The sequence below is a fragment of the Triticum dicoccoides genome, chromosome 3A (assembly GCF_002162155.2).
Source record: "Triticum dicoccoides isolate Atlit2015 ecotype Zavitan chromosome 3A, WEW_v2.0, whole genome shotgun sequence".
NCBI classification, from domain to species: domain Eukaryota; kingdom Viridiplantae; phylum Streptophyta; class Magnoliopsida; order Poales; family Poaceae; genus Triticum; species Triticum dicoccoides.
The window spans coordinates 312,521,541-312,536,564 of record NC_041384.1 but is presented as its reverse complement, the minus strand read 5'-3'; the positions used below and the strand labels follow the sequence as shown (position 1 = coordinate 312,536,564).

The window sequence follows — 15,024 nt, the reverse complement described above, 5'->3', positions numbered from 1 at the left end:
AAAAATCCTCCCAGCGCCAATTATGCACCCCGCCGGCCCCTCCTGTCATCCTCTCCCCCTCACCTTTTTCTTCCACCTCCCTCACTTGCTCTCTCTCACGGTAAAACCTACAGGGGCGCCCGCACATGGCCTTGGTGGCAAGCCACGGCGCCCACACCCTTCCTTTTAGACCCCGCAGCCTTCGCCCTAGGGTTCCCCCATCCTCTTCTTTCCCTCCTCCTCCGCCGCCAGGAGGTTGGCCACTCCCCATGCACCTGCTTCCCCCACCTCCAGGAGCCATGGCCGGCGCGGCCACGAGCTCGTCGCCGGCATAGGAGAGCCCCTGGGTCCTTGCTTCTTCGTCTAGGTGCAAGAGGAGGCTGCCCCGATGTCATTCGCGCGCACAACCGAGCCCAAGGACTCCGTCCACGACTTCCCCTTCTTCCTCTGCTTCCTCTGCTTCACGGACCCGAGCGCCTCCGTCGATCATCGCGTCCTCCCGCTGTCTCCGGTCACCCGCGACCTTGTACAACTCCAGCATCACCCCCACGGTGACGATCTGCTCCTCTTAGCCTTCCTCTCCCATGTGTTTTGTTCCCGTAGACGTTGTCCAGACTATCAGGAACTCGCGGTCGCCATGAGCGCCATGGCGTGAGTTCGAGTTCGTGTTTGTGCCGCTGCTTCTGCTTGCTGATCCCACACACAACCTCTATGCTCGTGTCCTTGCCAGTTCCCCGTCGCACGCCCGCGCAAGGGCCTCGCCTTGCCCCGATTGCATCTGCCGATTGCATCCTGTACGCCATGGATGAGGTGCTCGAGCTCCTCACACGCATGTGCCCTTCCTGCATAGCACACACATCATGCGCACATCCCACCGCAAGCCTTTTCCGCACCCCCGCCGGCGCTTGGTAGCAGCAGCAGTCGCCGCTGCTTGTTCCTGTCGCCGACGAGAATCAGCCGTCCGCCATTTAGAAGAGAACCCCGAGCTTCTTAAGTTCATCTAAGCCTGAACCCTCTTCATGCACCAGTATAGCAGCAACGCAGTGGTTAGCGCACCCCTGGAATATCTAGCCGGTCTGGGGTTCGAACCCCCGGTTGGTACCCTTTTCTTTGTTTTGTTTTTGAACTGCTGTTCTTTTCCCGGCCACACAAGAGCAGTCGATCCCGAGAGTGGAGATGGCGCGGACAGGCTCACGCGCTCCTGCCAGCTGGACCAACAACCGGGCGCCGCGTTTCCTACTGTATTTAATACGGCCGTATATATACCAAGCAACGGAGTACGACTAAAACGGACATGCGGAGACGGACCTGTGCATGATAACGTGTGCATATCGGTATAGGATATTGCTGTACCATTGGTACAGATGAGATGGAATTGTACGTGATGACGTTCTTATCCTATCTGTTCCCCTCCCCACCTTACTCGCCGCCGCACAAATCGACACCATAGCCACCGCTAACCATGCGCCATATCCGGCCACCGCAGTGCAGCTGCGTGCCGTCGCCTTCGTACAACATCTCCCGCCCGACGACCATTGCCTCCGCCGCGCGGCAAGAAGCCACACAGTTCCTGCGGCGGCCTCGCGGGGAGGAGCACGACAGGCCCTGGCGGCGGCCTTGTGTGCGGGGCAGGGCACCACGCCAGGGAGAGCGGTCTCGCCCTCCACGGGATCCCGATGCGGGGTGGAGTCGCGGTGGAGGTGCTGCTCGTGGGGGGAATGATGGCCTGCCTCGCGCGATTGCGGCGGTGAGGATGTGGGATGGCTGCGGTGGGCGGCTATGTAGCGGGTGGCAATGGAAGCTGTCGAGTCACGGCACCAGAGGCGGAGGGAGCGGCTAGTGATGGGGGCGAGGGCTGGGTGCTCTCCTCGTCTCACGCGGTCGCCGAGGGAAGCCGGCGGCTACTTCTGTTTCCGTTGGCAGCCACTCCCGCTTCTGATCTGAGTGGATCCTGCTCCCGCTCGCCCCTGGTCAACCTCCTGCATCGGTGCGCCCCTGTCGCCTCCGTCGACTCCACCCGTGGGTGGAGGAGATGGCCGAATCGGCCGTCGTGTCTTGCAAGCGCGGCCTGCTCCTGCACAACCACCAGTGCCAGTGGAGGAGCTGCGGCGGGGAGGTGTTCATCTACTCTTTTTTGTCACTGGAATAAGGTGCGCCTGTAATCACGTCTGATGATTTTGCTAGGATTTAATCTACCTGCTAGATGATGACTACGACCTGCTAGATGATGAGTACTATGAGCTTTTTGAACACAATTTGCCAAGATGCTTGTGTATGAAACAATCCCTAAAAATTGCCATGCTACACTAAAATCAGAGTAGCACACACTTTTGACGTGATTTAGTTACTAAATTTGCCATGTGAGTAGTACAGAATTTTAGGATTTTGGTCTATACATGGAAATTTCTAATCATAATGTTTAGCAAAACATGGCAATTTCTTAGATTATTTACAAATTATCACATCATGGCTTAGTTCATTCACCAAACTAGAGAAAATGTACATAAAACATGGCAAGTTATGAAAGTTTTTAAATCATGGCAAACTTGCCATCATTTGAATAGTTTTCCACCATTTTCCTGAAATTTGGATTATTTTTTTATCTCTTTCAACATGGCAAACTTATTTCATGGACCAGGGCAACATTAAATGACCAAGTTTAATCCATGTACCATGGCAACTAACATATACTCTTACCATGCCAATTTAAGATATGTTTTTGCCATGGCAAATTAAGATGTGTTTTTACGGTGTGTAAAATTTTGAAAGTTTCTAAAAACCAGGCAATCTTTGTTTTTTTATTAACATATAAATTCTTTGTTTTTTTATTCTTGTAGGCAATGACGTTTTTGGGCTTCCCCCATTTTTGGGCTGGTCCGCCAGAGGGGAAGAGCCAGATCGTTGTCCCTGCTAGCAACAAGTTTATCTGACGTGGGATTGTTCAGGCTAGAGGGGTACTTCTACCGAACGAGTTCGTTCGTTCCAGCGACTCTCCCAGCACGAACGACTCGTTCGGGCTGGGGTATCCCTAGGCCGATCGTTCGGCAGTTATCGATGTCCAAGATCATGGCTATGGAGATTAGGATCACCAGAGATGAGGAATTGGAGTTCTTAACGGATCCAGTTGACAGGTATGCCTTGCAAGCCGCAATAACTGTTTTTCCTGCCATCCCAAATGGGTACTTCAGTGTGTTTTCGCTCTGCTTGTCAATTTGAAATAGATTTCCCCTACCGGATCTGGCCGGCGACAAGCTGCCGGTAGAGCATGGCAGAAGCCAGGCTGTAATATGTGGACCTACAGATTCAAGCATTGGCGAAGCAGGAGATGCCATGGCAGTAGTGGAAACATATTTGAACAACACTTGTCAGGGGGTTACCCTGTCGGCGCCGGCGTCCGAGCAATCTACAGGGAAGGACGACCTTGAAGCCCCTGGCTGGACGCGAAGGTAAGGATACTGCATTGTGTTCCTCATAGTTAATATCATTTTAATCTGCTTGGAGAACCTCGTTCCTGCCCGGCCTGCCGCCTGCTAGCGTTATATATGTTAATCACATGAACTGAAAAACCAGTTAAGGCATGGTTCTGAAAAATTATAATGTGGAAAATGCAGAATCCGTGTTGGAGCTAACAATACGAAGCTATGTAGAGAAAAAAACTGAAACTGTGATAGTTCCTGCTATGGGAGCCAGTTTCGATATGCTGGGGGAAGCTTACGACTACTATAATCTATATTCATGGGAGGTTGGGTTCGGAGTGAGATACGGTAAGAGCCATCTAAATGTTGAGAGAACAAAATGCATGCAGGAGATAGTTTGCACACACAAAATGCATGCAGGATACGATAAAAGAAATTGTTCCAGCAATTGCACACACAAGCGGGAACGTTAGTGATGCAGAAGGAAGTGCTATCGGGGATTTCATAGGACTGAAACCACCTGAGCGGAAAAGGAAAGCCGCGCGACCAACAATAGCAGAGATAAGCCTCCGTACGATGACTGGGGTGCAAAAAGCAAAAGGATGAAGCAACGCACATCTGCTGAAGATGTCGATAGGTGTGGCACGAGCAAACGCACTCGCTTCTGCAGCATATGCCGAGAACCTGGTCACAAGAGCACAACTTGTCCGCAACGAGGAGGTCTTCCACCGAAGGAAAGGAACGAGGCTAAATGCTCTATATGTGGTGTTGGTGGCCACAGGAGAAACACCTGCAACAAGCCAAAGGTTGTTCTATATGTTGCTGGGATAACTAACGTGGACACGAATGCACTCACCAGTCTGATTTGAGATCGCCTGTTCAATCTGTGTAATAAACCTGTTCTTGAGGGCTCCGCAGCCGATAATTGATAAGGTGGTGTTTGGTTCTCTAGTCCTAGGACTTTTTCTAGTCCCAACTAAAAAGTCCCTAGTCCCTAAATAGTCCCTCCCTGTTTGTTTCAAGAGACTAAAAAGTCCCTAGTCCCTTCCTAGAGATTATTAAATGACCATGTTGCCCCTAGTATATAGAAAAATAACAATCAGACAACACCATGGGGTGGCGGGCCAATGGGTGCATGGAGGGGCATTGTTGGAAAAGTCCCAAAAAGTCCCAAAAGACTCTCCTTTAGAGTCTTCTTCATTTAGTCCCAAATGCCTAGTTTAGTCCCTAAAAAGTCCCTCCCGTTTGGTAAAAAAAGTCTCTAAGAGGGACTTTTTCTAGTCCCTACACAAAAAAGTCCCTGGAAACAAACACCCCCTAAATCTGTGTAATAACATGTTGCGTCGATCTCTTTGTGCCATCTCTTGTGTTTGCACCTCATTATGTAATGACTTGTTGAATTTCAGATGTGTTTTCAGTTCCATATTTTATTTTTCACGTCATATATTGATGCCCATTGCACATTATCACTGATCCCTCCACTGAACCCTACAATCATTAAATTCCGAACGCAACTGATTATGCCAGGTGGCATCACAAGAGCTGCTGTGTCTGTTGAGCGGGAATCCCTCGTCCTTTGAATTTCAAATAGCATGAGCGCGCTGGGCTCAACACCAACAGACCTTTATTTAAGAACGAGGCGTTGCATCTCTTGCCGAGCGCGAACGAGAGGTACAGAACCGAGCGCGAACGACACTTTGCCAAATCGTCGTCAAAACCTCTCCCGACGTCGGCACCAACATCCTCCACAACGCCGTCTCGTTCCCATCACGTATACGCATTAACTGACCCCAACTGCCACCTACAATACGTCTGCCAGTCTCGCATCTCCGCCTGATGGACGCCCGACGATAGCGAGAGTGCACGAGCTCGTCCGCGCCTGATGATTTCTGAGTCGATCCCTCTTTGTAACACAAACACCAGTCTAGCGCGGTGGCTAGCAGTATCTGTTTTCATTGGAGAGGTTGTGGGTTCGAGCCCTAGGCACCCCATTTTTTTTCTTTTCTTCTGCACACACGCACACTTGGGCCCGATTCCACTTCTGGCCCATGCTTTTTTATCCTCTGCCCGTGGATTTCATTATTTTCCAGGGTATTGCATAATTACAGTTTTGCCACTGATTTGCAATGCTCATATCTAAATATCCATGCACCCAAATGAAACATGTCATATATGCATCTTGCTTAAATTTTCACGTTCTTTAACAGTATGCAACTTTCATCCATGATAAAAATGTTTAAAATATTGTTTGCATTAATTTGCATAAATGCCATGTTAAAATGATTTAATTCATAACTAAATAACCGTAGCTCCAAATTTAATAAACTTTATATGTAAATGGGGTGAAAAAATGCCTAGTTTAACATGGTGCACTCTTCTTGCATGTTTAACAACTCTAAAATTATGTTTAGGGCAGAACAGTATCAAATCCATATTTTGCATATGAGGATTTTTCGGAATTGTTGTTTGTTGTTGCGGCCTCATTTAAACTTGCCTAGATAGGTAGTTTTCTTATGCTTCACCTCTTGCCTTGTTTAATAACATTTAATATTGTTGGGTACATAAATGAGAGAGAACTAAATAAGTCATGTGGTGTTTCGTCAATATGTAACTCGTTGCATATTGAGCTCCACTTAATTTGTAGTATTCTTTGTGCACTTTGCCATGCCATGCCTCTTTAAACCGGACATGCATCATACTTGTTGTGCATCATGCCATGTTTATGTGAAGGTTGTTTACTATGTTGTTTGCTTCTTTCCGGTGTTGCTTCTTCGGGTTAGTTCCGATAACGTCACATTTGTGAGGATCCGTTCGACTTCATCTGTTTGTCTTCTTCATGGACTCGTTCTTCTTCCTTGCGGGATCTTAGGCAAGATGACCATACCCTTGAAATCACTTCTATCTTTGCTTGCTAGTTGTTCGCTCTATTGCTATGCCGCGATACCTACCACTTGCTATATCATGCCTCCCATATTGCCATGTCAAGCCTCTAACCCTCCTTTCCTAGCAAACCGTTGTTTGACTATGTTACCGCTTTACTCAGCCCCTCTTATAGCGTTGCTAGTTGCAGGTGAAGATGAAGTTTGTTCCATGTTGGAACATGGATATTGTTGGGATATCATTATTATATCTTATTTACTTTAATGCATCTATATACTTGGTAAAGGGTGGAAGGCTCGGCCTTATGCCTGGTGTTTTGTTCCACTCTTGCCGCCCTAGTTTCCGTCGTACCGGTGTTATGTTTCTTGATTTTGCGTTCCTTACACGGTTGGGTGTTATGGGGACCCCTTGACAGTTCGCTTTGAATAAAACTCCTCCAGCAAGGCCCAACCTTGGTTTTACATTTGCCTAACAACCTATTACCCTTCCCTTGGATCGGCCAACCCAAGGGTCATCTTTATTTTAACCCCCCAGGCCAGTGCTTGTCTAAGTGTTGGTCCGAATCGGGCAGCCCGCGGGGCCACCTCGGGGCAACTTGAGGGCTGTTTTTACTCGTATCTTGACCTATCCGGTGTTGCCCTGAGAACGAGATATGTGCAGCTCCTATCGGGATTGTCCGCACATCGGACGGTCTTGCTGGTCTTGTTTTACCATTGTCGAAATGTCTTGTAACCGGGATTCCGAGACTGATCCGGTCTTCCCGGGAGAACGAATATCCTTCGTTGACCGTGAGAGCTTGTGATGGGCTAAGTTGGGACACCCCTGCAGGGTTTGAACTTTCGAAAGCCGTGCCCGCGGTTATGTGGCAGATGGGAATTTGTTAATATCCGGTTGTGGAGAACTTGACACTTAACTTAACTAAAATGCATCAACCGCGCGTGTAGCCGTGATGGTCTCTTTCCGGCGGAGTCCGGGAAGTGAACACGGCGTTGGTGTTATGCTTGAACGTAAGTAGTTTCAGGATCACTTCTTGATCACTTCTAGTTCACGATCGTGCTTTGCTTCTCTTCTCGCTCTCATTTGCGTAAGTTAGCCACCATATATGCTAGTGCTTGCTACAGCTCCACCTCACTACCTTTTCCTACCCATAAGCTTAAATAGTCCTAATCTCGCGGGTGTGAGATTGCTGAGTCCCCGTGGCTCACAGATACTTCCAAACAGTTGCAGGTGCCGATGATTCCCGTGCCGGTGAAGCAACCCAGTTCAAGTGGGAGCTCGTTAAAGATCGTGTTTGTTGTGTTGTTTCGTTTCCAGTTGATCAGTAGTGGAGCCTAGTTGGGGCGATCGGGGATCTATTATATTAGGGGTTGTCTTTCTTTATTTGGTTCCGTAGTCGGACCTTGATTGTATCTGGATGATGTAATGCTATATTTATGTATTGTGTGAAGTGGCGATTTTAAGCCAACTCTTTATCCCTTCCTTATTCAGTACATGGGATGTGTAAAGATTACCCCTCTTGCGACATGCCTACTATGCGGTTATGCCTCTAAGTCGTGCTCCGACACGTGGGAGATATAGCCGCATCGTGGGTGTTACAAGTTGGTAATCAGAGCCTTTGCCGACTTAGGAGCCCCTTGCTTGATCGAATCCCTGACGTTGTTGAGTCTAGAACAAAATGTTTTGAGTCTTAGGATTATATATATCGGAGAGTAGGATTCGTTTTACTCCTCAGTCCCTTCGTCGCTCTGGTGAGGCCTCCTAACATAGAGTTTTGACTCTTCTCTTCTCAAATTTCACAAAAAAAATTAGGATCATGCGGGTATCTTGGAATCGTTCTGATGGTTTTGTGACGAGAACATTGTTCTTGGTGCCTCCTGACATTTAGGGGTTGTGGCAGTGTCCCGGGGAGTTGAGCTCCAAGGTGTTGTCGTCATATTTTATCGTTGCAGTTCTGGAATACCTGAGTTCGCCGACATAGAAAATCTCTTTTATGCAGTTGTTGGTGAGATAACCTTGACGCCACCCAGTACTGGGGCGGGAGTTCGGGAGTATTGCCATAACTTGTATAACAGATGCTTTTCGAAGGTTGAGGTACATGATAGAGACTTCTTCTTGCGTGTTTTATTGTAAGTGGAGGAGATTTGTAAGTGGAGGAGAGTTGGAGTATTGCCATAACTTGTATAACAGATGCTTTTCGAAGGTTGAGGTACATGATTTCCGAAGGTTTCTTGGTTATGTGTTGAAGAGGATACAGCTGGATGTAGAATTTGCTAGTTTTGGCTGAGATATTACGCTTCCCCTGTATCCCCAACACCTGATTGCATAACCAGAAAGTTTCGGGAGTTTATAAGTGGGAATTCAAGTATATCATAGGATATCTTTCTGATAGATGTATGATATGAAATTGGGGTTCGACGTCTAGTGGTCCGCCTATCCACGGTTGGTTTTATAGTGGTCTCGTTGTGTCTTAAAGAGTCCTTGGCTATGCTGACTCAGGGACGCTTCGTGTGTCATGTGCACTGCCTTGTACATGATGGTGCTGTACAATCGAGCCCGTGTGGGCCCCACCACGAAAACTTCGGACCAAGTCTCTATCATATGTTTTTTCCTCAACCTCAGAACACGCAAGAGTCTTTCGAAGTCTCCTCCACTTACAACTCTCCTCCACTTACAATAAAACACGCAAGACGAAGTCTCTATCATGTACCTTAACCTTCGAAAAGCATCCGTTATACAAGTTATGGCAATACTCCCGAACTCCCGCCCCAGTACTGGGTGGTGTCAAGGTTATCTCACCAACAACTACATAACAGAGATTTTCGATGTCGGCGAACTCAGGTATTCCAGAACTGCAATGATAAAATTGTGACGACAACACCTCGGAGCTCAACTCCCCGGGACACTGCCACAACCCCTAAATGTCAGGAGGCACCAAGAACAATGTTCTCGTCACAAAACCATCGAAACGATTCCAAGATACCCGTGTGATCCTAATTATTTTTGTGAAATTTGAGAAGGTAAGAGTCAAAACTCTACGCCAGGAGGCCTCACCAGAGCGATGAAGGGACTGAGGAGTAAAATGAATGGTACTCTCCGATATATATAATCCTCAGACTCAAAACATTTTGTTCTAGACTCAACAATGTCAGCGATTCGATCAAGCAGGGGGCTCCTAAGTCGGGGACGGCTCTGATTACCAACTTGTAACACCCACGATGCGGCTATATCTCCCACGTGTCAGAGAACGACTTAGAGGCATAACCGCATAGTAGGCATGTCGCAAGAGGGGTAATCTTTACGCATCCCATGTACTGAATAAGGAAGGGATAAAGAGTTGGCTTACAATCGCCACTTCACACAATACATAAATATAGCATTACATCATCCAGATACAATCAAGGTCCGACTACGGAACCAAATAAAGAAAGACAACCCCTAATGTAATAGATCTCTGATCGCCCCAACTGGGCTCCACTACTGATCAACTGGAAACGAAGCAACACAACGAACACGATCTTTAACGAGCTCCCACTTGAGCTGGGTTGCTTCACCCGCACGGGCATCATCGGCACCTGCAACTGTTTGGAAGTATCTGTGAGCCACGAGGACTGCATAAAACTCTCCTCCACTTGAGCTGGGTTGCTTCACCCACACGGGCATCATCGGCACCTGACGTAGAGTCTTTCAAAGTCTCTTGTAAGTGGAGGAGAGTTCTAACACCCCGAGACCGATGCTCTAGACGCCTTCCATGTATTTCGAGTTTCGTCTTGCGTGTTTTATTTGTTTGTTGCATTTCATCATCGCATCATTTGCATTGCATCATGTCATCATGCCATCAATTTCACAACTAACAAAACTCACATAAATAAATTGGATGGATCTTTGATCCATTTAAATCGAGGGAAATTCACATGGTGATTTCTCTTTAAAACATATATCGTCCCAATATTATTAGGGAGTTATATTGAAATATTCCATTAGTTTGGAACCACCCTCAAACACACTTGTAGTTTAAATTATATGCCTTTCACAATTTCCTTTCCAACCTTTTCCAAACCCTATGCCCAATTCTTTCCCTAACCTTTGCTCTTCTCTCCTTTTCTTCTCCTTATTTTTTTCTATAATAGAATATAAGTAAGGAGAGAGGGAGTCGAGCAGCCGCACCAGTTGGCCCAAGGCCCATCTGACCGCACCTATAACCCTGACTCCCCTGCTCGAACCCCTCTTCTCTCCCTTGTTCCCTCTGCTCACCGCCACACATACAACATGGAGAGGGGCAGCGCCCAGTTGCCGCTGGGACCCCGATGACGACGAGCACGATGCCCCTCCGTGGGCGCGCCCGAAGCCGTGCCATCACTACTAGGGAAAACCTTATACACAGAATCTTAGCAGCAGCGCGGTTTAAAAACAAACGCTACTGCTAATTAGTAGTAGCGAGCTTGAGAAAACCGCGCTACTAATAACCTGATAGTAGTAGCGTGGGTTTTTACCCCTCGCTACTACTAAGTTATTTCCACTGTGCCTCCTGGGACCAGCCGTAGTAGTAGCGCGGGTTGTAAAACCTAAGCTACTACTACGTGGATAGCCATAGCGCAGGTCAGACACCCGCGCTACTACTAGTCTCCCACGCCACCCACCCCCGCCGGATACACTCCCACTCGCAACCGTCCCACACCACTCAACCCATGTCTGTCTAAAAAATCCACCAACGCCCGATCCAGATCCCCTCCGCCTCCATCCCCCGCTGCGTGCGCCACGCCGGCGGCCGCCGCTCCCCGTCTCGTGCCGCTGCCCTCCCCTCCCCCCGGTCCAGCGAGCTCGCCGACGAATCTCGTATCCATCATATCGCCGTCGCCGGCGCATCCCGTCCCAGCCCACCCGCCCGCCGATGGCGTTCTCCTCGTTCCAATGGACGTTCCGCTGCCGAGCCGGCGACAGCGGCAACGGCGGAACCAGCCCAAGCAAACCCTCCGTCGCGGAGGGGAAGGAGGAGGACGCGGAGGAGCTCGGCGTCATGCCGTAGCTCCTTGACTTCCTCCGGACACTCTCCCCCGACGCCTTCAAGTCCTTCCCCTCAAGCTCCACCAAGGCACCCCCTCCTTCCTCCCTTCTCGATTCGGCTCCCCTGCTAGTTCCCTCTCGATTACTGGCGGTGCTATGCTTTGTCGCAGGAGGATCCGCGGAGTCGGCGACCGAGCTCTCGGACTGGCAGCAGCGGCACGCCGTCCTCGTGCTCGCCAGAGCCAAGGTAGGTCTCCCGCGGATCTCGTCCTTCGCTTCGCCCAAGACAGAGATGGATCTCAGGTCTCAAACTGTAATTTGTGATCCCTGCAGGAACTCGCTAAGGTCCGCTATGATCTGTGCCCACGCCACATGAAGGACAAGCAGTTCTGGACATACATCTTGTTGTAAGCTCTTGCCTCGTTAGCTTTCGCCCATGTGTGAGTGCATTGTTCCAGTCCAAGTGCTCAATTAGCTTCATGCTGGTCTTGATTTTGTGAATCTTCAGTTAGGAATTCTAGTCCATGGTGCTCCTTAATACCCAGCAAACTATATTTGTACCTAAACATGATCGTCCCAGTTGCGTGTGTACCGTTGTGCTGTTTTGTATATATAATAAACATCCAGCAAAAGGGATTGGCATCTAAAGATGAGAAATTATGTCAAATGTGAGTACCTGTTTTTGTAAAAGCTCAGCAAAAAGGGGACGTCATCATGTAAAGCGTGGTCTCTATTTGCTGAACAACTATCCATGAGGGGTAATATAAGTAAGGTACTGGTCCTAATATAAGTAATAACAAACCATGGCTAGTGATAATTCCTCTGTTGTTCGATCCTTTATATATGCAAAAGAATACACACATGTCTATTCCAGATATGGCCAAAGTTTTAAACACTAGATAATCCATCAAGTGGGCTTTTGATGCCATCCTGCAGCACGCGTTGTTGGGTTTGACTCTAGCCAATTTCATTTTCAGGTAGGTTGGTGGGTGGGATATGCTAATGACACCGATGACTCAATCCGGAGGATTGTGCGGATAAACCCTGGTGTCGGGAGATACGTCGCCAAGAGCTACAGCCCAAGGTCCGGTTTCTCCATTCTCTTAAGTTTGGTTGATGCAAAATTGAACATGCAAATTTTTAGCCTAATTTATCACAAGTGAGGAGCAGTGAATTCTATAGTCCATTAGCTACGGTTGATCGGCAACTGCATAAGCTTCTATTTCTACTTCTGAATTTTGAATGATTGTATGAGAAAATGAGTGCTACAAATGTACAGTTTTGTTGGTTTAGGCAAACACCTCACAGTACTCAAAAGTACAGTTTTGTAGAAACCATAGTATTCTGATTGAGCTAGTAAGATTTAGTTTATGTAAGTTTAGTAGATGAACTAGTAGGATCCTTCTGCTGAACAGCTACTAGTAGGACGGCTTGCGATTAGATTAGTCCAGTCTATGCAGCAGGTGCACGCTCTGAGCTCGCTCACAAGGTGTTTGCAACAATGCCTCTAGGAATGTTGAAATGTCAATTTGTTCAATCAATGTAGAATTCTGTGTTCCCCAGGATACAAAGGAGCCTATGGACCTTAAACTTTGCTCATTAAATTGAAAAGAAAACATTGTACTATTCGTACGCAAACAAAACATCTATGGGTGGGGATGTTGGCATTGGGCGATTAAATTGAAAAAGAAAATGCTCTGATCAGATTAGCATATACGGTGTGCTTCATGCATCCAAGAGACCAAGACGTCTTCTCTTCTCTATGGAGAGAAGCTGATTTGCATTGACGACTAATGATGATTCTTTGTGTTCCATAGTTTAAAAGGCAACCATTTTGCACTACATAACCAAGTATTCTGCTAGGGTTAAATTTAATTAAGAATGTTGTTCCTTTGTTATATGGAAGAAGACTTCATGGTTAGCATTATTTATTATAACACATTCATATAAGATTTTCTTGCCACTGTAAGTAGGAAGTTAATTTTTTGTCTGTTTTGTTCTGTGGGGATTTTGGTCTGTTTTTCTAATAGTATATATGATCATTCAGTCACAGTTCTAGTATTTTAGAACTAAAGCTCCCCCTAATTAAAATGCAGAAACGTGTTTTCTTTCATTATGTTTTAGTCACTGTCTTAGAAACACTAGAAAATATCTCTTGACAAACTTCTTCATGGAACTAATATTTTTATGCTAATGAAAAATTGGATTTATAATCTTTAACCTCGGATCTTTATAGGATTTTGGTTACTACCATATCTGCTCTTGCAGGTCTACTAGAGTATCCACTTCTGAGGTTGATTTTCAAAATGTGTATATCTAATATTTCTTACTGCAGCTTTAAGCTTCACTGTCATCTAACTTTGTCTAGTTAATATACTTACTCGGCAACATGGAAAGTTTCCACATTTGTTCTAGCTGTCTCTATGGGTTAGCGACTTAGCATACATGTTCTAATAAGGTTTCACATTTGCTTCTCTGACAAGGTCTGTTTTTATTCATAGGTAGAAGATAGCGACAGAGTGCTGCCGGATAATGAGATGTTGAAGCGGCAGACTGAATCCATGACACCGAAGTGCAATTGCGGCAGATTATCTCTATCTTTTCTTTACATTTTTCTTATTATTGAGTGAGAACAGAATGAGGAACTGTGTGATAGTACATACAACAACTGTAGTAAAAAGAAACTTATGTTTGCAATTGTTAATGACATAGATACTTGCATGTTCTTTGAAGTGGTCATTTGTGAGTTGCAATGCATAATGAGGTTTTTTGGCGGATTTATTTCCTTCAATTTTCGGTTAACCATGAAATAGGAGCCCAACAGTGCTCACTATTGTTGTATTTACTGGGAACTGTATGCATAAAATGGAATTGGTGGATTTTATTTTTTTAATTATAAATTAGTTAGTAGTGGCGTGGGAAAAGACTGCGCGCTACTAGTATTTAGGATACTAGTAGCATTGGTAGTATGGACACGCTGCTACTATTTTGTTAGTAGTGGCGCGGGTACTAAATAGCAGTAGCGTGGGTGGCACACGCTACTACTAACTTTGTTAGTAGTAGCGCGGCTTCAACCCACGCTATTACTAACTATTAGCTGTAGCGCCTTATTGGTAGCGCGGGTACCCGCGCTGCTGATAGGCCTAAAACCCGCGCTGCTGCTAGGCTTTTCCCTAGTAGTGCATAGCCATCGCCGTCGCAAGCGGTCTAGCTTGCTGCTCCCCTTTCCCTGCCGTGGACAGCCACCTCGCTGACGCGCATGCTTGCCTCCGCCACTGATGGCTGTCACCGCCCCGCCACCTTGGATCTGCACCGCCGCCGTGGGTCCACGCCTCTGACATCTCCAGCACCTCCGCGTGCGAATCCCACTGCCGCCTCACCGCCGTCGAGCTACGCCACAACCCTGACATCACCCTGCCCTTGTTCTTGCCGTCTCTGGAATCACCAAGGCCACCACAAGCCTTCCCGTCGGCCCTACTTCTCCTTGCCCACGCCTCGCGTGCCCACGACCATCGATGCTTCTTCACCGCAAGCCGCCAGCGAGCTCCGCCACCGCTACTGCTTGGACCTTGCCGTGCCACTCTGCATGGCGCTGCCCGAGCTGTCGGAGTCCTGTGCCATGGCCTGTACTCCTATGCGCCCATGAGCCTCGACGCCCTTGCCGCTGCTACTAGACCATCATGCCATGGCCAGAACCACACCAAGTTGTTGCCTCTTGCACCTGTGATGTGTTGCGTGGACGCATTCA

At 47.5% G+C, this 15,024-nt stretch overlaps 1 protein-coding gene across 5 annotated transcripts; it reads left to right on the top strand.

Annotated features, from left to right (window-relative positions):
- Window positions 1–243: 243 nt before the first annotated feature.
- LOC119268117 lies at window positions 244–14,003 on the top strand. 5 transcript variants are annotated; one of them, XR_005132926.1, is made up of 5 exons: window positions 244–2,129; window positions 2,817–3,110; window positions 3,201–3,425; window positions 12,254–12,360; window positions 13,778–14,003. XR_005132926.1 is itself a non-coding variant. In XM_037549626.1 (4 exons), the coding sequence occupies exons 2-4, from the start codon at window positions 3,034–3,036 to the stop codon at window positions 3,637–3,639; spliced, it is 351 nt and encodes a 116-aa protein (XP_037405523.1). In that variant the 5' UTR covers window positions 244–2,129; window positions 2,817–3,033; the 3' UTR covers window positions 3,640–4,346. The 5 variants fall into 5 exon arrangements, 1 of the variants encoding a protein (XP_037405523.1); XM_037549626.1 differs by lacking the exons at window positions 12,254–12,360; window positions 13,778–14,003 and adding an exon at window positions 3,591–4,346; XR_005132929.1 differs by lacking the exons at window positions 12,254–12,360; window positions 13,778–14,003 and adding an exon at window positions 7,503–7,670 and having other exon boundaries at window positions 246–2,129.
- Window positions 14,004–15,024: the final 1,021 nt, after the last annotated feature.